Below are 26266 nucleotides of genomic sequence, written 5' to 3' on the forward strand. Positions count from 1 at the left end.
AAGAGTCAGTGCATTCTATTACATCCTGGTCTGATTCGAAATTGCCCTTACTCAAGCCCTTTAGCTGCCTCCCATGTGCACGTGTGTGACATAAGCTTTAAATAAAAGAGTAAAATGAATATAATTTTTTTTTTTTATTTCTTTATTTTCCTGTTTCAACAAGAAAGTTTTTTGTCTATTTTGGCAGCTTCATCCATCTAGCCATCTACCAATTGGACATCATTTTCCATTTAGTTTTAATTGGAAACCTATTCTGCAACCAACAAGCTTAAGCCAGAATGAATCCTGAGCAGACCACTTGTGTCATGTGGGGCAGACTGCAGTATATGACAAGGGTTAAATATTTCAATTAAAATATAATATAATACTGAATACAAATTCTTTAATGGCTGCCTTTTATTTCAACTGCTTAGTGTTCATCTTTACGCCTATTCTCCCAATTGATTCCTATTCTTTAGAAGACTTGCCTTATTTTTATTATACTTTAGCTTCCAGTTTCTTCTCTGACCTCTTGACCTGCTATACAGTTATGTTAAGATGAAAATTCTTTTCAGGTCGTGACAGACTCATTCATCTGTATGGCATCATCATTATAACTCGGGTGAGGACTGGATGAGGAGATGGTTTAAGTGGGAGGGAAAGGGGATTAAATAGCAAGAAGGAGAATACAGCTAGGAAATCTCATTTACAGGACAACAGAGGCAGCGATACAGAAGAGAGAGAGAGAGAGAGAAAGAGAGAGAGAGAAAGGGGAGGACCAGTGGTGACAAGATCATATTAAACTTGCACAACCCAGTAGAGGTACTCAGTATAGACAGACAGCCACCCCGGCTCTTCAGTTGCAATGATGAAATGTATGTTGCTCATCACCTTCTTGGCTTTAATAACTTGTACTACAGGTGCTGTCATCACTGGGGTAAGTCTTTCTTTCTTTCTTTCTTTCTTTCTTTCTTTCTTTCTTTCTTTCTTTCTTTCTTTCTTTCTTTCTTTCTTTCTTTCTTTCTTTCTTATACCTGGACATGACAATTTGAACTTTGAAAATGAGAGTTCTGTGCCTTAATTCTAATGCTTTAAAAATGATTTCTCACTTTACACCTGAGCTGGCCTTGGACAGGTTCATAAGGCAGACAAAAGCTGTTCTTTGTTGTTCTATGCAAAGCTATTGTGTTGGGTTAATATATGAAAAGCATGTTGTTAATTCTGAACCTGTTTTCCTCTTATTTATTTGTAAATGCATATAAACATGTATGTTTGTAGATTATATTTGTTCACTTTCACTATCAAAAAAGAAGAGAAAAATGACAGTGAAAGTCTTTTTCATTTGATTAGTTATGATGGAAATGTGTCACATACCTGCAAATAAAAGAATAACAAAGTATACACTTCAAGGTATCATATTTACATAGTCAAAGCAGTAATTAAGGATTTTTAGTGTTTTAAAGCCAAAGAGTTTAATCCATTTTCAAACCTGCTTAATCCAGCAAAGGGTAAAGGGGTCTCCAGCCCAGGCTCATTCCCTTACTATATAAAGTCAATTAGATCTATATGCAAAAATTAAATATTCAAATATTTTAATTTAAAATAAAACAAGGCACCATGTCATACATACAACATTATTTACTGCACATTCAGAAAATTAAATTATATTATTTCATAACCAGGGTGCATTATGGAAAAGATACATTTTGCAATGTCAATTGTATCAATATTTTCTTTCATATCTATCTATCTATCTATCTATCTATCTATCTATCTATCTATCTATCTATCTATCTATCTATCTATCTATGTACACTTTTTAGATACAACTACAAGTAATTTTAATCATGTAATTTAAAGTGATATGCTTTGCAACCATTTCTGTCTTTTTCATTTACCCGTGGTTTAAATATGCCAAAACGTTTCTGAATAAAATGAGAGTATACATTAATAGTTAAATAATTATATTAATTTACTTTTAAATTATATGTGAATTCTCTGCCTTGTTTAAAGGTATCCTGATAATTGTATTAAGGAGTTGACCCAGCAAAAGTAAAAAAATGTCAGCCCATAGTTATAAAAGAAATTATGCCACAATATACCTGTTGTTGAAGTAACTGAAAAAGTTTTACTGAAGATTTCAGAGATTTATTTTGCACTTTAAAATGGTGGAAATCAATTCAATAAGAATATTTAGAATTTTGAAACCAAGTATAACCATTCACTATATCTACTAAATCAGTTTCCAGTTAACACTTTTGAATATAGGTGCCAATGACTAATTAGTCTATTAGTTATTTATTGCTATGCAACTAAAAGAAAACCTTTGTTAAGGTATTACACAGCAATAAATGACTATATGCACCTCTTGTTCAAAGTGTTTTCACTGCTGCTTTGTTATTCTTTTGATTAAATTAAGCTTTTAATGTCATTATGTACTATTAAATGCAGCAAGGTAGCACCTATTCCGAAGTGTTACCCATGAACTTTGCTCATTGTTTTTTCCTTGCTGAATAACTTTGAATCAGTCGGCTAGTTTTTTATTGTACATAAATCTAAATCACCTGATTCAGTACTAATAAGTAGTGGTGGTATTGTGTTGCCTTGGCATGATTTTAAGCATCACTAACTCAAATCTGCTCAGTCCAATCATTACGGCATCACTTGTGTTCAGGAGTAGTCAACTGGAGAGAGTGAATCCTGCTAAAGAATCTGAACAATGTTTTTCAAGACTCTCTAAATTAATGAGGCTCTTCTCCTTCTTTTAGCAACACTATAGTAGGCATTTTAGACTCATTCAGGTTTCCTTTCTGGTTTTATAACTAAGCCATCAACTTCTGCATTCACCAAAAGCTGCAAACATGAATCTTCACTGTCAGACTCTCAATTCAGTGAGTGGACAAAGTCTTTCTGCAACACTTAGTTATGCCCTTTGTTTTCTTTCGATCAGTGGCCACTTTGTTGTTGTTGGATTATTTTTATGGCAAAAATAAATCAGCAGATGTATCAAAGGAGAGAATTTCATCTCTCTGTTAGAAAGTACAGAAAGTGGATGGATAAAGCATCTATCTATCTATCTATCTATCTATCTATCTATCTATCTATCTATCTATCTATCTATCTATCTATCTATCGCATTTTTAGACTAGTACGTCATTCCTACGCCCTTTTTTTACTTGTATCACCCGCTTTATATGACATCATTCATTCCTGTTGGACCTCTGACAATGTTTTTCACACAAATGATAGATAGATAGATAGATAGATAGATAGATAGATAGATAGATAGATAGATAGATAGATAGATAGATAGATAGATAGATAGATAGATAGATAGATAGATAGATAGATAGATAGATAGATAGATAGATAGATAGAGATCTTTCCATTTTCTGCACTTCACCTCACCAATTCATGATTGTGACAAGCCAAAGCTTATCCCAATGGCAGACTCAGGAAGCAAACCCAGGAGCAGTTGACAGTCTATTGTAGGACACCTTTATATGCACATTCAAGATCACTCACAATAAGCCAGTTCAAACCCAAACTCCTTCTCCTGGATCTGTCAGTATACCACAATGGCCTTTGTGCCATAATGCTACTCAAGAGAATCACAGAATATCAGAATTGGTAAAATATATTTGTTTACAATATATCATTTTGTACCTTCCCAGTACATGTGTTAACGTACAATATGTAAGGCAAGTTGTGACCTTCTGTATATTTAATTAATAGGCTGCCTGCTTTTTACCCTTTTATGTGTTCATGTGGCATGCTAAAAGCACTAACATTATTCCCAGTTGAAGAAGATTTAGGCAATTTACAGCGTGCAAGAAAACATTTACAACTTTGATTACTACTATTGATTTTTGTCGGCTGTTGTAATATTGCACCTTGACAAACATATAATACAGGCATCTGCCTGAGAAATATAGTTTTTCATATTTTTAACATTATATTTTTTAGTTTACTGCAGGGCTTTCGAAATAGCAGAGAAGCAGATTTATGAAAGTGAAAGAAAAGTCAATGTTAGCTTTGATCGCTGTACCTGTTACTGATGCATGCAAAGTTGTTGAGTCTGTTATCTTTTTTTAGATAATATAGGAAATAACACAATGCCAAATGGATTTTATTATAAATTATTTATTAATGGTGTGCACTGAACAACTGCTTCGATTCTCACTCAAACTCCACATACACAGAGTCCAAAATTCAAACTCCAATCCTTAAAGCGGTCATCCATCATTTAAGCCTAACTTTTAATTAGAGCCTTTAGTTTTAATCTTTAGATAGATAGATAGATAGATAGATAGATAGATAGATAGATAGATAGATAGATAGATAGATAGATAGATAGATAGATAGATAGATAGATAGATAGATAGATAGATAGATAGATAGATAGATAGATAGATAGATTTTTCCCTGGGGAAAATTTGGCTTTTTACAGATGGTATTTAAGTAAATAAATACATAAATAAGTGGATAAATAAGTAATTAAATAAATAAATGCATGTTTTTCATTCTGAAAATTAATAAGATAGTCCTAAATTGTCACTAAAGTTGACTTCTTGTTAGGGTGGCTCACTGCTGAAATGTTACAACTGAAAACACAAGCCATTTCCTCGCTGCCTTCTTGTGAGGCTTTGGTCAAAATGTCTAACCAGGCAGCATTCCATTTAAAAAATGTTTTTGCCTTTATGTGATGCACTATGCCATATAGTACAATAACTACATACTATGGCATAAAAATGAATAACTAGCACAAGCACTAACAAGTCAGTCAATCAAGCCTTAAGGGATGTCCGTATAATTGCTTCTATCTTGGGATTAAATTCAACAGTTGCGCTTAATTGGACAAAACTATGAAATCAGCAAGAGCAGCCAGCAGTTTGATTATTAAAAAAAAATCAGACATGACAGTTTTATCTCGATAAAAGGACTGAGGGGGATTTCGCCAGAAAATGGGTAACAAACAGGCCCAGCAGGGCTGCTCTCCTGGGGAGATAAATAAGCAACCACAGCAGATCCTCAGGGGCAAATGAATGGGATGAGATGCCCTACGGAAACAAATTTATTATTGATGTTACGAGATTCATAGTATCTGGCACCTCAATGCTTGGTCCTAGACATGTTAAATGAAAAAATGTCGTAGCAAAATGAAAAAATAATTTATTTAAGTAAAATTTTGAATTAAGATGCTACTGCTTACTAAAGCAATATATTTCTTGCTGAATTAAGGTTAATATTTAGAAATATAAGCTTCTTAATGGCCAATTTTTTGTCATTGTTTCTTTGAATAAACCAACACAAACATTATAACTGATCATAATTATCGCAGTTCTGCATGGATCAACAATCAATCAATAAATTCATCTGCACCACGAAAACAGAGTGACTGGAAAAGCGACCTTTTTGAATAAAAGCTCTCCAGCACCTTTATATATGTGTGTGGTCTTCATATATGAACATGGACATGGAGACCAGAGAATGTAAAAAAAAGTTACAAACATTTATATTAAACGTGATGAAAAGGAGAAAAAAAAGAGTCAAAAAGAAGAACTCACACTTTTTGAGACAGGAGCAAACTAAATTACGCTGGAGTTGTTTATTACTCAGTCCTCTCAAATTACCCTTTCTTGATTTTCTTATATTTGAAAATGTTACTGCGCTGACAGGAGAACCGTTACTATCCACTTCCTTGTTCACAGAAAAAACCTTTAATGAACCCTGTAGGTCACTTTACTGGTCAGGAACTGAAAGAAAACCTTAAACCCACTCCCAGTACTGGGAGATAGATATTTTGTGCCCTAGACCAATCTTATTAGTGCGCCAACTGACTGTTTGGTAGCTAACCGGTGGGGCTAGGTAAAACCTCTTATGATCTGCACTCTAAGTGAATGCCTAATTCCTCCCCTGCCCTTTCCTCTACAGTTGTATAGATATGATCTAAAAGAAAACATGATTAATTAGACAAGGCCACCTTCTTTCACTTCTCCATGATCCAGTTTTGGTGTGCACATGCCCATTGTAGACACTTTCACTCTGAGGCACTCTGACCAGTCTGCTGCTACACAGCCCCATACACAGCAAGATACTCCGCACTGTGTGTTCCAATGCCTTTCTCTGATGGGCAGCATTAAGTTTTTCAGCAATTTGTGCTACAGGAGCTCTTCTTTTGGATTGGACCAGACAGGCTAGCCTTCATTCCCCACCGCATTAGCGAGTCTTGGGCACCCAAGACTGTGGTTTTCTGGCTTGAATTCCTTGGACCACTTTGAGTTGGTACCAGCAACATCCCACAAAATCTGCCATTTTGGAGATGCTCTGACACAGTCAGCTATCCATCTCAATTTGGCCCAGTCAGAGTCTCCCAGATCCTTATGCTTGCCCATTTTTCTTGCTTCCTACACATCAGCTTCAAGAACTGACTGTTCACTTGCTGCATAATACTTCCCACCCCTTGACAGGTGCCATTGTAACAAGTTAATCAGTGTTCACCTGTCAGTGGTTTTAATGTTGTGGCTGATCGATGTATATGTCAGGAGTTGTCATGAGGACCCCCTTCTACCTCAGTGTACAGGTATGTACTCAGGGGTGTCTTTCAAATTTGTCTTTTGCCTTATGTGTGATGCTCTTTGGTAGGCTGTGGCTTCTTATGACTCCCAATTGGAAAACAAGAGTTTACATAATGAATGGAAAATTGGTACTTTATAAAAAATATCAATATATATCTTTGAATAATTTGAACAAATTAAAGAGGTACATGTTAACATTTTGCAGAAGATTGAATTGAAACAGTTATTAGAATATGCTCGGTTTTATACTATAGAGGTATATAGATGCCCCATTTTAAATAAGTGGAGAATCTATATATACCAGTGGTTCCCAACCTTAGAAAATGTTTGATTTATGTTTGCACCCTCTACAAAAGTAATATCACATTTGAAGATGAAGAAGTCAAATTTCAGAACCACAAACTGAACCATGTAAAGGAAAGCAGGTGAACAAATTGAACTCAGAAAAAATATGTTTTTAAATATAAAATAAGCAATTTACCTTTATAAATTTCAATAATCTTGTAAATGTGTCCACCATGAAGCTTAGACACTCGATTGATGATCTGGGTTTTTGGGTATAACACGAAGCATTAATTGAAGAAATGACACACAATTAACAATTGAGGAGTTTGGGGGATTGGAGACCCCCACGAAGCAATTGGTTCTGGCATGCTGCTAAGCAATGAAACACAGTTGACAACACACCTCTTTGTCACACCTCCTGAAATTCCATCTCGCACCCCCTGGAGGTGCAGGCACCCTAGGTTGGGAGCCTCTGATATATACAATACTATACATGTCCAATATAAGATCATTATCCTAACTTGGAACCAAAAGGCACAAAACTTACCACCTTGTTCATTAATCGAACATAAATGCAACAGTTATGCGATCTTTATTTAATACAAAGCATTTGATGGAGAGAATAATACCAAAACAATTTTAAAATGGGGACCAAAAGTTACAGAAAGATTTTTATTCATGCTACTGGAAAAGAGCATCAGCAGGTTAACTGTGTTTCTCACAGTGAGTGAGATTTGACGACCTGTCACACCTTTCGGTGTAAGAGACCACTAATCAGATCACCATCACACCCCCACTCTTATCTAATGACTGCCCAGCGAAGCGCCTTTAATCCTAAACTCCAGGTGAAAACCAAAGACCCACATTACATGTTTTATTAAATTGTTATCTACTGAGCAAATTACTATAGTTTTCTCCTTGAAAGGTGATATATAAAATAAATGTTTGTTTAATGGGTTGACTGACTGAAAATGTGAAAGAATGCCTAGCAGGCCATGGAAAATTGCATTGCCATGGGGAAAGGGTGAGATGTATTTCTCAACAAAACTGCAACATGTGTGGAACACATGCCAGCAAGAAATGAACAATTTAGCATATCTGTGTTTGAAAGCAAAGCTGACTAGATGGCAGTAGACCCTGTTGAATGTGTCACAGAAGTGCATCAGGAAAAGGAGCCAAGACATAGAAATGGAAGTCAACATTTCTAGACAGTCAAGGAGTGATATCTGACCCTTTAACTAGAAAAAGAGGTGTCATGATTCCAAATTTTGCTTATAGTTGAGCTTTCAGTTTAATTTTTCCTCTTTATTAGAATGAAGCTGACTTTATCCACTGCTGTTTCATGCTTGTTTTTCATACCTGTTACCACCAACAATGCCTCTTACTGGGGTGTGTCATCCTCGAAACCTTATTTCAGGGTGTATCGTGCTACACGTGGTATTCCAACAAAGCGAGAGTGATCTTGAAAAAGCAAATCTTCATTAGTATTAGTTATGGATCAATCAAAACATTTTAGTGTAAGAACTCTTTGGCTTCATCATTTTGACTCTAGTTAGCGACTTTAGCTTTAGAGATCAATTCTGTCTGGCTTGCTTGGTATTCTGACCCCTTCTTGTAATGCTGTCTTCATTACTGCTTTAATCCTTAATTTCTCTCATCTAAGGGGTATATCCTCTTCCCCTTTACCTTCATGGACATATTCTCCTGGAGGTGTTTAAAACAAGAGAAGCCATGAAGGGTTAGCAAGAAGTCATTCTTCTTGCAGCACATGGGCCCTAATAGAGTGAAGCTGGAACTGTGTTGTCCTTCTCAAACAACTGGAAGCTGGTGTGACAATGCTGGTCCTCTACAGACTCCCTCTTCCAACATGGGAGTCTGCAGAACCAACACCGTTGAAAGTTATGACCTAGATGAGCTGACATATGAGGACAATTCTCTGATGATGCCATAGGATGGTGAAAAAGTGCTCAAGTGCTTTTATTAAAAACCAGTCAAAACAAAAGTAAAACCAACAAAAGTGTCAATTGTGCAGTGTTCAAAAACAAAGTACAAATATAAATCCATAAAAATCCAATGAAAATTGGGGATAAAAAAATAATCAATAAATAAATCCGTTAAAATCCGAGGTTAAAATGCAGTCTAACTCCTCCTGATCTCAGCCCACCTCCTTCTCTTTCTCCCCGGCTCACCCATTGCTCGTGTATCCAGCGGAGACTCAGCAGCCACAAGCTCCTATCGGCCGACCCCCGTCTTGGCTGCCTCCAGGCATTACGGTCAGACCGTCCGAGGTCGGCTCTCCTCCCTTCTTCCTTCACACTTACGTGGTCGCACCTCGGAGGCCTAGGGAGGGCACCTGCCTTGCTCACCACACTCCACCCGAATGTTCAGTGGGGCGAACTAGCCCCTAGAGCGCCACAGCTAACGCTCCTTCACGGGGCCCCAGCTAGCCCTGCTTCCTCCTTCCAGGTGGTCAGATCATTCTTCCCAGACTGCCTTTAACATCTTTTAACCTCTTTTTTCCCTTTTCTTTGATTTCTCTCCATCTCTGATTCCTTCCATCTTCGATTTCTCCCCCTTTCCTTGTGCCGACCCGTATATCTACACTCACGTCTCTGTGGACACAGCGCCTTAATCACATGCCGCAGGATGCTGATAAAGCAATTAAGAACGTGCGGGTGCGACTCGCCCCAACTCGCATTAACTCCCCGTGCAATCACGCCCACGGAGAACGACACGGCTCTATGGATTTAAAACTGGCCCCTTTTTTTTTTTGAAGCCGCAGACCCCCTACACCACAGCTGGTGATTTGACTTTAAGACCTGGCCTTTTAAGAGGTGGTAGAGTAGACTGCTAGAAGAAGCTGCATCATGTAAGTGATTATAGAGTCTGACTGGTAATAGAACTTGGAGCCAGTTTTAAGTGACATTATTACATAGACAGTACTGAGTGTGAAGCCCAAAGGAGAACTTGAAGAAAGCACTGGTGGCCTGAAGGAAAAGGTATCATCAGGTACAAGAAGTAAGAGGGGAGTCCTTGGGGGACATTCAAATGGATAGATAGGGGTAATTACTTGTGTAGTAAAGGCTCAAAGTTCTAAAACGTCTATTTTGGCTTTGTTCATTCCCTTATATTAAATTATCTACTTTTATTTATTACCTTAGTGTATGTTTAAATTGTGGTGAAAAAGTGAAATTGCAGAGTCCCAAAAATAGTTGGGGTGCCAACCGGGCCATCCCGTTAAAATCAAAAAGTTGTAATTAAATAAACAGGAGCACAGGGGAGCTAGAACACAAAATATCTGTCTGCTTTGTCTAACTTGGATCTCCATCCTGCTGTAAGTTTGAGTCGAAGTGAGACACTACCTTCTGGGGACAGGCTCTTTTTATATGTTTCAGACTGGAAGGGGCAGGATTTGAGAAAGTGATGGGAGTGTGGTCAGTCACCTTCCTGGGTCGCCTTTATCTGTGCTGCAGAGGAAAGAGACGAGACAGTTAGCGACACTGCCCCTTCTTGCCCTGGGATGGTACCACACACCTGATCAGAGCCGGCAAGGTAATCCTTAGGTACATAAGGAATGAGGTAGTATGGTGTGCTGATTAAGGCTTTGGAATTCAACTCCTGAGGATGTGGGTTCAAATTCCGCTACTGACACTGTGTGACCATGAGCAAATCATTTGACCTGCCAGTGTTCCAATCGTAAATCGTATCAAAAATGTTGTAGGCTGCCTTGGATAAAGGTGTCAAGCAAATAAGTAAATGTAACAAAATTAACCATTTTGGATATCTGCTACGATTGATGATCTGGGTTGGATAAGAGATGCAAATATTGTGAAAGTGTACAGGATAGAGCTTTGCCCATTATGTGACCTGGCGGTATGGGCACTGGCAGTATCAACTTCTGTGGCTCATCCAACGACAGGGTAGGTTATATCTGCTGACTTCCATGACTACAGTGCCTAACAACCGGAAGCTGTGTCATGATAACAGGATCAGAAAAATGGCAGGACCCATGAACAAAACCAGAAGTTACCTATAAACAAAACACACGTCCAGAAATGATGTCTGATACTGAAAACCTCTAAAGCTGAAAAAGGAGAATCCAAGAAAAACTTTACATTAAATTTGATTAGATTAGTTAAACTTTATTAATCCCAGGGGGAAATTTAGATGCATACAGCCACAGAAACATAAAAAAGAAAGATACAGACTCACAGGACACATAACAAAATATATCAATCAAGAAGTAAATAAAAAAAATGCATGCACATATTAGACACGTAATAAATTTTTAAAGTTATGTAACTCACAAAAGGTCTGATGCAAGTATCTCACTTCCAGATTTAGAATTTTACCATTGGGCCTATGTGTTGCGTTCAATTTAGAGCTCAGTAAGCCTTTCAATGCTCCCAGTTCGGTTTCCCGTACAGTCTACAATTGAGCTCTCATGTAAATTTAATTTAATTGTATGTGCTCATTTGAATTTTAAGACCACCACATTTTTGCCTGGGGTTCAATATGGCATTTGCTGTTCAAATCTGGCATAAAACTGAAAGGCAGGTTGACAGCATATCCAAATGGCATATACTGTATAGTACATCTGCCCATCTTTAATAATCATATGTTACTATCACGCTGCTGCTCAAGTTTTCAGTCTGCCAGGATGCAGCGTAGTATCAGTGAATTGGGGGATTCGTTTGATAATTTTGGCCTTGAATCATTCCAAAATCTTCAGTTTTTTTTTTCCACCTTTTTCTACTATCTGCAGCATTGTTCAGTATTTAGGGCTTATGGTGTCTTGTTTATATCTCTTTACTTCTTGTTACTAGCATGTTGATTTCCTTTTAATTTCACAGTGTCATGTTTACATCTCATTACCCTATCATCCTCTTTTTCTTTTGCTACCTCCTTTTTGCACTCAGGAAGCCTGTCTCATTTCTATACTTATTCTTATATAAGGCTTCTTATAAACCTTACTCCTCATCTTTCAATGGTTTCAGGATCTTTTATTATTCTCTCCTTTTTTATGGGATACCATTTTCAAAATTATCACATTTTCTTCAAGAAACTTTTCAATAAATATGATTTTATCTGGCATAAGCTACATTTAAACTTACTCACTTCCCATTCATATGTTGTCCCAGGAACATTTATGCACATGTATTGGTTTTGTCCTCCTGTTCTGGATTGCAGGTCTCTAATCTCCTGCTCTTGTTCTTATTGTTATCAGTTCCTAGTCTCGCATTGCACATAATTCTTGAACTTTTAGGTCTTTCAGGCCTTGCCTCTTTGTGCACCCGCATACATTCTTATGTTTGAATACAGTAGCTACTAAACTTCCATTTGCTTCCAGATGAAAGACCTGCTTACACTCAAGAGCTGTCTGTCTGCTTTTTATAATCTGATTTTTCTAGAACTATCTGCATCATGACACAATAAGGCAACTAAATGTGTGACTGGGATTTTGCTGATTACAACCCAAAATCTTTTAGAAGTGTAAACTTTTGATGCCTTTGCCTGGTGTATATATATGGTTGGTTGGCACTCCTGTGATTCCTGGTGGGATGGGGTTGGGGCAGTGATAGAGGAACGCCATTTGAGGTTTGTTTCATGTATTAATTACTTCTTGTTCTAGCATGTTGATTTCCTTTTATTTTATTATTAAAAATTTTCACAAAAGTAACTTTAAAAAGTTTGTTGAGACCAACTGGCTTGTTTTGAGTCTGCTTGTCGTTTTTAAAACCATTAAGTCACCTGTTAAGGGCATATGGTGTCTTTTTTATATCTCTTTTTTATCCTATCATCCTCTTTTTTGTCTTGCTAGCTTATTTTTTCCACTAAGAAAGTCTGTCTCATTTCCATACTCATTGTTATATATAGGTTTCCTATACCTCTCATCGCAGAGTCAATAATAATAATCAGTATAATGGGTGGCCAATGTCAAAAATCTTTCTTGTGTTCTTTATGTCTTAACAGGCCTGTGAGAGAGATCTACAGTGTGGCCCGGGGTCCTGCTGTGCTGTCAGCCTGTGGCTCCGTGGACTACGTATGTGTACACCACGTGGGCAAGAAGGAGATGAGTGCCACCCTTTTAGTCACAAGGTATTATACCGATAAAATTACATGAGGTGTGACAATATGAATACAAGAAATGAAAGCAAAGCTCATTTTAGGATTAATTAAATTTATCAGGACCACATCGCGGCCTTATAGAAAAGGCCATAATCTATCTTTCTAGACATAATTATGGTTAAGTATACTCATAAACATGAGCAGCTTTCTAAGAATTTACATATTAAGGTGGATTCCCTAATAGACATATTACATAGCATAACACAGGCAGATGGCAGAGGAGCATGGCCTGTAAAGATTAGGTGCAATGTAGGAACCAACACAATATGGGGTGACAGTCCATCACAGTGTCCACTCTCTTAAACATCTGCACTGATCTAATTTATAACTGCTCATTAACTTGTGAGAGTAAAACTGGTGCATCCAGAAGAAAATCCCCAACAATGGCTAGATGGGAGAATCAAGCCTGGGATACTGGATCCATGAGACAACCGTGTCAGGCCAACTCTACCTTTACATCCTATTATAAATAAGCATTAGAAAAAATGAATAAATAAATAAATAAATGTGTGCCCTGCGTTGGGCTGGCGCCCTGCCCAGGGTTTGTTTCCTGCCTTGCTCCCTGTGTTGGCTGGGATTGGCACCTGTAGTTAGGATATATCGGTTTGGATAATGGATGGATGGATGGATAAATAAATGTGCACTTACAAAGTCCTTTCAGACTTATCAGAGAAATGATAAAAACTGGTAAGAAAATCAACTTTAACAGGGAGCACTATTAAAAATCACATCAAACGACAGTGCACTGTAACTTGGATGAACACCTATAGCTAATGGTGTAATTTGGGTAAACATTAATAAATGAAATAATATTTAATTGAAAAGTGATTTTATATGGGTTAATTTTTAAAACTAAAAACATGACTGCATGACTGCCATACCATAAAGAATGAAAATTTCTTTTGAATGTGAGAGTTTAAGGCAGTGTTTCTTAAACTATGGGTCGTGAAACATTTTGGGTTGTATGATTTTTCTTACTGGTTAGTGAATTATTGTTCTGAATAAGAGAGGATTGCAAACAGTTTGCCTAAAGCCAGGGTCACCACATGTATAGGTGAAACAAACCCCCCTGACAACTATCAATGGCAATTCTCCTAGGAGACCTGAAGGGGTGGAGTCAATTGCCCTCACTGGGCGTTTTCTCAGTATTGTGGAGGGAGCAAAAGAGGAGAAGGTTAGTGCGAGTGCTCTCTCTCAACCTGGGGTGATATTACCTGTTTTAGATGACCCCTGAGGGTGATTCACAGACGCACATGCGTAACAAAGGTTCTTTCTTTCTTTCTTTCTTTCTTTCTTTCTTTCTTTCTTTCTTTCTTTCTTTCTTTCTTTCTTTCTTTCTTTCTTTCTTTCTTTCTTTCATTTCCATACACGCATAGCCCAAATAATCCAATGTTGCCCACAAATAGCTTCAGATATTGGATGATGACCTTTATATAAGTTATGTTATTTAATGGTAGACTTCATTGATGAAGTAATGTTATTTGTGGAAAAGTGGCAAACATACACATTTTAAACATGTAATAAGTTGGTATTTCAGATTTTATGTTAAACTATCTATTTACAGTATTTTATGACCCCTCTTGAACTTAAGTTAAGGGTGCCTTCCCCAATTTACGATAGCAAAGACCTCTCTTCCCACTACCCATTGACATCTGTCTCATTTGAGAGCTACATGAACGGACTGGGGCAGGTACACCCCAAACACTTATGCCCACACTAACTTTCTGCCATCAGATTAGAGTAGAGCTGCCAAATCAATGTAACAAGTAGGCAAAAATGTCACTACCTATAGAAAAACACCATGCAACCACAGGTTTGACATTGACTAGGCTGCAATTCAAATGTAACATACGCAATGTGAGGCAGAAGTGCTGGACAGTGCTTCTCCGTGTCTCCTTTAAACATTTACGCTCTTCTAAAATGAAGACACACTACAGGCAATTTTTCAATAATTCAGCCATTACTTACAGTATGTCTTATTTAGGGTGTAATTGAGTGAACTGTAACCAATCAATTAACCATTTAACAACTGACAATCAATCAATGAATGTATTAACTGTTTAGCTAATTAACAATTATCTGATCAACTCATTATGAGAAACAAAATCTGATACAGTGTCACTTCATTAAGAAAAAAGGAGCAAACAGATACCTAGGGACAAGTTTTGAAAAAAGCAAGACCGGTCAAGCTCTGATGTGTTGAATAATATTCACAGTGTTGTTTGAGAACAATGTTTTTTGCTGGTTAAAAAAAAGTTTAAGAATGAAATGAGACTAAATATATGCATTATTAGAGGAAGGGAGGCAATAAAAAAGGCCTGAACTTCAGAATCAAGGACTATGCATTAATAATTTCAAGTATCACTTTAGTTTGAGTGAGGAGGGGGACTTCAATTTGTGGTAGAATTTCTCTGAGCTGCCAGTGTATAACCAAACCCCCAGCTGTGTGTTTTACTAAAACTCAGGAGGTACAAGAAAACATACACTTGTACTTTATACTGTACAATGCAGGCCTATTTAATGTGTGTGTTTGCCAATTATCATTTCACCCAGAATCACTTGTCAAATCCCAATAATCTTAATCTCGGTTTTCTAGGCTCATTTGTTTAGCAGTTATACGCTCAAGCCAGCACTTCCTTCTGACAAGATGTTTAAGTGTTCTAGTGTCTTGGAAAAAAAAGGTAAAATTTGTTATTTTTACTTAATGGCTTATAAAGCCTGTAATCTCAATTATTCTACTTCTCATTCTTTCTCATGGAACTCAGCTCACCTGTCTCCTTAATGAATGAACAGTTATTTCAGCAAGTTTTTCTTTAAAGGAAAAGAGATGGTGCTTCCTTGGTTCCAGTGATGATGAGTCCAATCTGGGTAGTCTGAATCTAGACCCCAACACCCCATGTTTGCAAGGCTTTTCCTCTCATATGTGAATTTCCCATCGGGATTAATAAAGTATCTATCTATCTATCTATCTATCTATCTATCTATCTATCTATCTATCTATCTATCTATCTATCTATCTATCTATCTATCTATCTATCTATCTATCTATCTATCTCTTAGACATATTGTATATATTATTTGGATTTATATTGAGCACCTTATAAGTGTGTGCAGGGATTTATGGGATAGATAGATAGATAGATAGATAGATAGATAGATAGATAGATAGATAGATAGATAGATAGATAGATAGATAGATAGATAGATAGATAGATAGATAGATAGATAGATAGATAGATAGTTGTTCGATATGTGAAAGATGTTGTTTCTTCTTCCTCCTTTTCATCTTTTCCCATTTCTATGTGGGACTGATGTGCTTGACCAACATTCTTGATACAGATTAGTCCTGCACTTCTTTCTCACTCAAGCCCTTCTCTGTACTTTCTTAGATTTCTCTCCCACCTTTATTGTACCTCTCATTGTCTCATTTCTTATTTTGTCCTTTTTTGTAACTCCACACATCCATCTGAACATCCTCCTGTGCTCCCTTTCCTGCCCAAGTCTCATCTCCATACATCACTACTGGTCTTAACACTGACTTAAAACCTTACTTTTAACTTTTGCCTTAATTCTTCGGTCACACAATACTCCTGATACCTTCTTCTAATTGTTCCATTCAAACTCCACTCTGAGTTATCTCTGCATCTAATTTTCCATCTTTAGCTACCACTAATCCTAGATATTTCAGTTTATGCACTCTTTTCAATAGCTCTCTCTGCAGGCTAGCTTCTGAATCCTCTTCATTAATAAATCTCATATATTCTGTCTTCTTCCTATTTATCTTCAGTCCTTTATCTTCCAAAGCCCTTCTCCATTCTCCCAACTTCCTCTCCTCTTTCTCTTTTCTGATGCTACACAATACAGTGTCATCAGCAAAAACTATGCATCACGGAGACTGGTCGTTCATCTCATGACTCAGTACATCCATAATCAGATCAAAGAGGTAAGGACTTAAAGAAGACCCCTGGTGCAGACCTACTCTAACTGGTATCTTGTCTGTTAAACCAACACAACCCTTATCCTGAGTCCTTCCTCTCTCATTCATATCCTGGACAATCCTCACATACTTCTCTGGTACTTCTTTCTCTCTAATGCTTTCCCAGACCACTTGACATGGCACTCTATTATAAACCTTCTCCAAATCAACAAAAACAATATGCATAACTTTCTGGCTTACTTGATGCTTCTCTGTGAGCTGTCATAATGCAAAGACTGCATCAGTTGTTCCTCTCCCTGGTATAAAACCAAACTGCTCTTCTACTATGGTGGTCTCCTCCCTAAGCCTCCTCTTTATAACCCTTTCCCAAATTTTCATTGGGTTTGACATCAGCTTTATACCTTTATATTTTCCACAATCCTGAATATCGTCCTTCTTCTTATAAATGGGTACAGTCACACTGTTCCTCCACTCCTCTGACACTATCACTTGTTCATAGATCTTCTGCCTAAGATGCCACAACACATCTACATCCCTCTTCTCCTAAACTTTTCTACACTTCTGCTGGAATTTCTTCTGATCCTGTAGCCTTTCCAGTTTTCTTTCTTTTCACTGCATAATTTCTTCCTCCCACTGTATTCTTAGTACTAACCCTCCATCTTCAAATATTACCCTTGGATTTTCTTCATTCTACAGCTTTTCAAAGTACCTCTTCCATCTATTCTTGATCCTATCATGCTCACTGAAGACCACACTTTTCTCATTTTTCACCTGCTTTATCTGGCTAAAATCCTTTCCTTTCCTTGCTTTCACTTTTCTCTTTTGCCTCCTGGTCTTCATAACCTCCTCCAAAGCTTGTGTTTTGGCTCTTTCCACTGCCTCCTTTGCCTCCTTATTTGTTTGTCTATACATTTCCCTATCTTTCTCCCTCCCTGATTTTTACCATGACTTCTTTGCCTCATTCTTAGCCTTTATTACATTCTGCACCTCTCTGTTCTACCACCATTTCTCTTTGTCCCTAGGTGGGCTCTTTCAGGTGTCCTACCCAAAACCTTTTCACCTACTCTTAATACAACTTTGCTATTCTACTTCCACCATTCCGCCAGACTTTCAAAAGACTCCACTTCATTTAAAACTTTCTCCCTAATCCTGTTCTTAAGCCTTTTCTCATTTAATCCCCATCACTTTATCCTTGGTGCTGCTTGCTATGGTTTTATTCTCCTGCTGATTCTGATCTCCCAGGCCATCACCACCACTTTATGCTGAACTGTCACACTTCCCCTATTTATGACGTTTTAATGTTTTCTAATTTTCAAATGAGAACTTCTACACACTAGAACGTTTATTTGGCTTTCCCTTCCTCCAATACTGTAAGTGAGAAGCTGATTTATTTTCGTTTCAAAAAAATTTTAACTATTACCAATAAGATGCCATGGCAAAATCTATTATCCTCTCCCCTTACCCATTTCGCTCTTCTACTTCCCACCTTTCATGTACCCTGTCTCTCCTCTCTCTCTCCTCGTTCCCACATGCCTGTTTACTGTAGATCACTATCAACGATCACCTTTTCTCCCTCTTGTACAGCCCTAAGATCTTTATCCATTTGTGCAAAGATCTCATTCTTCTCCTGTTCCTCACAACTCACTTGAGGAGCATATGCACAAATTATATTAACTACAGTCTCACCAAGGCCCAGTTTAACACTCATCACCTTATCAGTCCTCCTATTCACACCAACAGTTCTTTGGATACTACTGTACCTACACTGTTTCTCCCTTGTGCATTTGCTCCACTGTACAACAACTTAAAGCCTCCTCCTAATTCTCTGCCCTCATTCTTCTTGATCTAGTTACCTGCAGACACAACACTCCCATTTTCCTCCTTTCAAATCACATCTGGAAACTCGCTTCCTTTCCCAGTCATTGTCACAAACACCTGTGTCCCACTCTTACCTTTAACTTATTCTTTTATTTCCCACAAGAGACAACACAGTCTCCTAAAAAAAGGAGGCTGCACTGCCCTTTCTCAAAAGTAGTAGTTCCTCTGTGTTACAAGACCAATGAGAAAAAGACAAGAGACTGGAATCTAGAATAAAAGATTTATAGGTTTATTGGGTTGTTATCATCACATGGTACCGTGAGATTCTTACTTTTATGTGATAATCAATGTGCAGCATATTATCACTCTCTTCCTGACCTTTTTTTTCTTCCTTACCTTAATTAACTATTGGACATTTATTTTTCATGTAGTTTGGTTTTTAATGTATTTTTAGTGTACTGTGGCTGATAAGCACACACACACAATCAAACACATCATAATGAGAAATCAAAATGAAAAACCAAGGGCACAAAACAAAACACCATCATTGCATCATTTCATCATTTGATCTTATCAAATGTAGAAAAAGCAGGAACTGAAGCCTGTCTCTGAGTTTTGGGAAATCCAGAGACAGATAAATTAGAAAAGCAAAAGAAGAAATCATACCATAAGGAAGAACAGTCCAAGGACCTCCTGTCAGAAGTGAGCCATCTCACCTTGTTGCAGATCTCATGAGACCTTCCTGCCCAGCCGTGCAGACAGCATCCGATCGATCAACAGTTCTATCCCTGAGGCACCCTCAGTCTTTAACATTAGTTTAGAAAGGGCACCTCTGGCAGGAATTTGTTTTCTATGACACCATATCAGCTTCGAAGTAAGGGAGTAAATGCTCCCTGGTGGCTCACTAAGGGGTTAGTCAGCTGTTAGTAGGATTACACTAGAAAGGCTTTCATTAGTCACTGTCTTCAAGATGGAACAAAAAAATTCCAGTTTACACTTTAACTGTAATTAGGAAACTAATATGTCTATTTAAATATATTTACTTTATATATACATCCATTCACCCATTTTTATCCTACTTGTCCAGTTAGGATAATGGGGAGACATTGTCTAACATGGTAGAAATGGGTGCAAAATCAAATTTTCTTTCTAATAGATTGTTCCCTTTAACTGGTTTAAAGTCTTTCCTTTACAAATATTAATTAACAGATGAGTTACACCAATGCAAATAAAGAATGTTAATTCACATTTTTACACTTCTCTGTGCTTATCATCAAATGGCAACTATAATAATAAACACTGTAAAATATAAACAGGCTGACATAGGGAATCTCATCCATTCACAATTGAAAACAAAAATCAGGTTCTACAGAAACTTAAACAAAATGAGATAGGTAATTATTATATGTAAAAACATCAAAACAGAGAGTTCAATAAAAACTATGTGCCAAATTAGAGGCACAAATTGGTCCTCTGTGGGGAAATACAGTGTATTGTATTAGAATAATTACTGACCTTAAAGGTCTGCATGAAGGTTCCTGTAGATGGCAGCAAAGTATAAAAAAGGTAAAGGGCCTTCTTCAGGTCTCATTATACAGTACTCCGTTTAGCAAACACAGCATTAGAGCCCTGGTGCTCATGGTCAGTCCTGGAGGGCCACAGTGGCTACAGGTCTTTGATTAAATCCAATTGTTTAATTAGAAGCCAATCCTTTCTGATAATGTAACTTGTTATTTAATGTAATGGCTTGCTAGTGCTTTCATTTTATCATGTCTGTAGTACTAGGGTGCTGTACCATGTTAGCCATTATGGATGTAGTGTGAAATTAAGCAAAATGACACCTTTTATTGGCTAACTAGTTAGTTCTATTTAGCCAATAAAAGGTGTCATTTTGCTTAAATTCTCACTACATTTTACCCTGTGAAATCATTCTAATGATGTTGATTTTTTCTTTTCTGAATATATCATTCGAATTTATGGCCTAGAGCAATTTGTAGTAATTTGCAGTCCTTCACTTTTTTCTCTTACTTTTCTTTTCAAATATTTTATTAAAAAGTATACCTGAACACCGATAGATGTAAATAGAACCAAGTTTTATGGTGAACATCTAGTACCTTTGTCATCTGCATTTCATTGTTAATTGGGAAGCTTGTTATGAAAACAAAAAGCAATTTAAAAAAATTAGATGACGCTGTTCAAAAATAAAATAAAGAAATTAAGGGTTGGGAATCTTAACAAGTGAGTTAACTAAATTTAATCACAAAAATGTGGCTTGAGCAATAATGGCTGCAGCAGCAATAACTGGCTTCCAGTTAACAAATTGGGTTTGAGCAAAAACTTTCAGCTACTGCAGCCATCCAGAGCTGAACCTGAGAACTCCTGCCAAGTAAAATGAGCAGGAAAGTCCAACCAGGTATCTGTCTATCTATCTATCCATCCATTTTCCAAACCGCTGAATCCAAACACAGGGTCATGGGGGTCTGCTGGAGCCAATCCCAGCCAACACAGGGCACAAGGCAGGAACCAATCCTGGGCAGGGTGCCAACCCACCGCAGGACACACACAAACACACCCAGCACACTAGGGCCAATTTAGAATCGCCAATCCACCTAACCTGCATATCTTTGGACTGTGGGAGGAAACCGGAGCTCCCGGAGGACACCCACGCAGGCACAGGGAGAACATGCAAACTCCACACAGGGAGGGCTCAGGAAGCAAACCCGGGTCTCCTAACTGCGAGGCAGCAGCACTACCACTGCACCACCGTGCTACCCCTATCTATCTATCTATCTATCTATCTATCTATCTATCTATCTATCTATCTGTCTGTCTGTCTGTCTGTCTGTCTGTCTGTCTGTCTGTCTGTCTGTCTGTCTGTCTGTCTTGAACAAAAGCACTAAGACTGTGAACTCAACTGAGAAGTGGTAAGCAAACCCGGGTCTCCTAACTGCGAGGCAGCAGCACTACCACTGCACCACCGTGCCACCCCTATCTATCTATCTATCTATCTATCTATCTATCTATGTATCTATCTATCTATCTATCTATCTATCTATCTATCTATCTATCTATCTATCTATCTATCTATCTATCTATCTATCTATCTGTCTGTCTGTCTTGAACAAAAGCACTAAGACTGTGAACTCAACTGAGAAGTGGTAAGCTATTAGTCATTAACTAGAATACCTGACACTGTGAGTTCAAGACTAACACTATTCAAGGTTTAAATCCTTAATCTTGGACAGAGGGATAACACATTACACTGAATTATATAGTGAAGCCTTTGTGATGTGACTTGATGTGTCTAATGGCAGACATTCCTTAGAAATGCTGCAATATACTCTTAGCAACTCACCTACAACCTTTTGGGACTCTAAATTGGTAATGTGATACACTTACAATTAACCAAGAAAAATATGAATATCTTTCTTATCTATCTATGTATTGTGGACACTAGGGTGTGTACAACTCCCCAAACCCCTGGCACAACAGACACAGAGCCCCAAGTCCAGCACACAACACACATTTATTAAGAGTGGGAAATGCTTTTGTTTCACTTCCCACCTTATGCAGCACAGTACAATAAGCATCAAAAACACAAATCACACTCCTTCTTTCTTCCTTTCTCTCTCTTGTCCGCCTTCACTCCTCCTCCTCCCTCAAGCTTTCTCCTCCACCTCCCGACTCTGGAGTGAGTTGGCCTCCTTTATAGAGCACTCCGAAGTGTTTGATAATCTCCTTCTGGCAGCACTTCTGGGTGTGGTGGCGGCCCTGCAGAGGAGTGCTCAGCCATTCTGCATGAGCCCCCTGGCGGTGTTCACATGCCCCAGCAGGGTTGAGCTTCCATGCTCCAAACCCGTGGCCCTGTAGCAAGCCAGGAGAGCTGCCCTCTGTCAGTATTGTCCCGTGCAAACTCCTTCCTCTGGTCCTTCTGTTATGGAGACATCCTGGCTGGGTAAGAATCCTGTCCATTACACTCTATCTATCTATCTATCTATCTATCTATCTATCTATCTATCTATCTATCTATCTATCTATCTATCTATCTATCTATCTATCTATCTATCTATCTATCTATCTATCTATCTATCTATCTATCGCAACATACATCGAAACATGTGTGCCATACCAGGGAAAACTAAACCTACTCATGTGTCCCCTATGAACATCCACATTCTTGGCAGCTTCTGGCAGAGCATTGCTTTGACTCTATGGTGCATTTTACCATCATCAGAGTATCCACAGCAATAGTTTTCAGAAGCCATTTAAATAGCCACTGTAGACTAGCCTCTGTTATATGTCACATTAATTAATAAATTAATGTAATTAATGTCATCAATGCCTGTTCCCTCCTTGCTTTCTTCTTACCCTGACTATATTTTTCAGTTTCTTGTGGACTGTAATATTACATTTTGCTTTAGTAAAACTTAGCTGGCACATGCTGTTCATTTGACCAGTGGATTGATTATCTCACAGCACCATAGCTCTGTTTCCGTTCATCACTGGAGTTCCTTCACAGTGCAGTGTGTACATGACTTTTTTTTCTGCTGACTTCAGTTTCTTCTCACTGACAAACATTGCTCTTTTGCAGATATGAGTAGCTATGTCGGAGTGCTTCATTTAATAGACTGACATAAAATTACCCTCTTGTGAAGTTAATCTCTGACCTTCTAAGACTCATTGGGATAAATGTAATTGGATTCCTGAAAGAGAATAATTTGTGAAAGTATCTTTAAAAAAAAATCTATAGAACAGTTTAAAAAGATAATCTGTCTAAGATGATGATTGTATCAAAGTTAAGTGCTTTATTTTCTCTTTGTTTTTTTTAGGTTCCATTTTTTGGCAAGCGACAACATCATACCTGCCCTTGCCTGCCTCACCTAATCTGCACACGATATCTTGACAGCAAATATAGATGTTCTAACAATTTTAAAAACATAGACTTTCAGTAAGAAAATGAAAATAAAAGTCAAGAATGAAAATTTCCTGACAATGAAAAAGTCCCTGAGAGTGAACGGGAGAGAAAGCAGGAAAGACCGGCAATCATTCCCTTGCATTTCTCTGAGAATAAATACACTGGGAAATGGGAGCTAATAATTTTGCTATCCATTAACAATGCATTTTATGTAATAATTATTTTAAAGTTGAAGTCAACTGAGTGGGAGCTTGACATAATACCATGCATACTGTATATCTTGCACAAGATGTACTTTATTAATTAAATAAAATGGCCAGCTTGGCCAGTAAATCAATCTTTATTCAATACAGTCTTTTAAAATGAACAACACACTTTGCAATTACAATATTTGTTAATTTTAATAATGCAATGAAAAATAAAATGCAGGACTGGTTTACACTACTTGACCAATTAAAAGCAGGTGATAAAAACTTAACCTAAATGCCACAATCCAACACATAAGAAGTCTCAATCACAACATCAAAACTCAATTTAATAAATAATTAGTCTTTCACGCTGACTACAAAGAATCTGTTGTCTAAATGCTCCCATCTCCCATTATTTCTGAAACTTGAATTAATTGTATTTATTAACTTATTCAGTAGTGATGTTATTTCCGTGTATATTACACTTTGCTTGCCATGACCTGTAATAAATTTATATATTTTACACCAGCATTAGAGTTAAGTGTTTCATTTTCCTGAGCACCGTCCACATTATTATACTACATCACTAATGTCCTGTTTTGCTATATGGTTGTGAGATATGGACGCCCATCCGGTGACCTGATAAGAAGACTGGACTCCATCTGTGCTTTGTCTCTTCAGAGAATTCTTAGGTACCGCTGGTTTGACTTTTTGTCGAATGAGTGGTTGCTCATGGAGACCCAAATGAGGCACATTATCTGCGTTGTGAGGGAGCGGAAGTTACAGCATTACTGCCATGTGGTGTGATTCCTCGAGGGTGATCCAGTTCTCAGGATCCTCATTGTTAAGGACCCGAGTGGCTGGACCATGCCAAGGGGACTCCCACGTAACACTTGGCTACGGCAGATAGATTGTCATTTCCGGAGGGTGGGACTGGACCACGTGTCTGCCTGGAGGGTTGACAACCAGGATCTGGAGCTGTTTCATTATGTGGTGGGTGCCGCAGTGCACTGTACCAGTGCATGCTCCCCAACCTGACCTGATTAATGTCCAGAAAACTTGAAGACAACAGCTGCATACGAGAGCAGATAAAAGAAGCTCCTTGAGGATATTCCCATCTTTCAGATTTTATGTCATTTCATAATTCTGATAGAGGACACTTCTCATCTTGTGCTGACCCAGGACAGGCACCTGAACCCCATGACCCTGAAATGGACTCAAGCAAACTAACCAAAAGTAAAAACATGACAGAAATGTAAAACTGTGCAACTACTGAAAACAATAAGTAGACAAATATGTTAGCCACATTTTCAGAGAAAACAGAACTGAATGCTTAAAATTAAGCCCCTTTCACAGTTTTACCTTTCAAAATTAAGTAGGAATACAAATGACACAGGTTACAATGTATTTCAACATGCAAAAACAGAGTTATAAAAAAATAATAATAGCATAATCATAATCTATTTTTTTCATTAAAAGGAGAAGCCACATATGCTGCTTTCACTGCTTCTCATGAACAATAACAATGGCAAAGCAAGTTAATCTAAAAGTATGCCAAAAAAGGCAAGTTGTAAAAAGTAATAATTTATATTGTAACAACCCAGGGCACTAAGAGAAGTGAATTTGAGCTTCTCAGACATCTCATATTAACATCAGTTATTAAAGTTGGACAGGCACTTATTTTTTAAGCTTCAGGAAACTGGAATTAAATTGACTTTTGTTCACGGAAAATTGTAAAGTGAAATTTGTCAGTGGTATCTGTTAGAAAAGGTCATTTTCAATGTATTGAGAACCTAAGAGGACAAACAGATTTCAATATGTTCATTTACATTCAAAAAACACCTGGGACAGAGCAGTGCTTACATATTTGACCTGGAATATTTTTAATTCACAATAAAATTAAAGACCCCCCCCCCACTTCTGTTCTTAGCCACCTGCTTCATGCTCCCTAGACTGGGTTCAGATTCAGCCTTTCCGAAATTTCAATTATTGTAATCTGGTCAGATAGCCGTGTTTGCCCCAGTGGTTGGTAAATGATTAGAATGTTTGGATTATTCCTTAATGGAATAACTAACAGAGTGAAGGTGCCATTTTCATTCTTGATATTATGCTTTATTTGACTTTTATTGTTTGTTCAAAAACCTAAACTTTCCAGTAATTGCATGTCACATATAATCATGTTATATCCAATTATTGTTATTGTTAAGCATGTGGTTTGACTGATCACTGTGTTTGAGCAAAATTTGAGGAAGAGGGCAAAGTTGAAATGGGTGGTCATTCTGTACACCAGGAGGCCCACGGTGTGCAGATTGTTTAGGGAGTGGAGGTCAAAAAGGGAGCAACTGACCTGGAGGGAAAAAGTGGCTGCATTTTAGTGTGTGGACAGGAATAGGAGGACAGGAGGACTGGTGGTTGTAAGGGGTATCTGTAGATCTAT

The 26266-nt window shown here is 37.7% G+C and overlaps 1 protein-coding gene across 1 annotated transcript; it reads left to right on the top strand.

Moving 5' to 3' along the window:
* The first annotated feature begins 650 nt into the window (after nt 1-650).
* On the top strand, nt 651-24357 carry prok1 (prokineticin 1). Its single transcript, XM_028799132.2, has 3 exons — nt 651-916; nt 12816-12941; nt 23556-24357. Exons 1-3 carry the CDS (start codon nt 845-847, stop codon nt 23676-23678), a joined length of 321 nt encoding a protein of 106 aa, XP_028654965.1. The 5' UTR covers nt 651-844; the 3' UTR covers nt 23679-24357.
* The last annotated feature ends 1909 nt before the right edge of the window (nt 24358-26266 follow it).

The sequence above is a fragment of the Erpetoichthys calabaricus genome, chromosome 3, assembly GCF_900747795.2.
Source record: "Erpetoichthys calabaricus chromosome 3, fErpCal1.3, whole genome shotgun sequence".
Lineage (NCBI taxonomy): Eukaryota > Metazoa > Chordata > Cladistia > Polypteriformes > Polypteridae > Erpetoichthys > Erpetoichthys calabaricus.

Excerpts from the sequence above, each read along its gene's own strand:
- prok1 (XM_028799132.2), top strand. The coding sequence starts at position 845 with ATGATGAAATGTATGTTGCTCATCACCTTCTTGGCTTTAATAACTTGT. Across the intron at positions 917-12,815 it reads CAGGTGCTGTCATCACTGGG|GCCTGTGAGAGAGATCTACA; the intron begins GTAAGTCTTTCT and ends ATGTCTTAACAG. Across the intron at positions 12,942-23,555 it reads GCCACCCTTTTAGTCACAAG|GTTCCATTTTTTGGCAAGCG; the intron begins GTATTATACCGA and ends TGTTTTTTTTAG.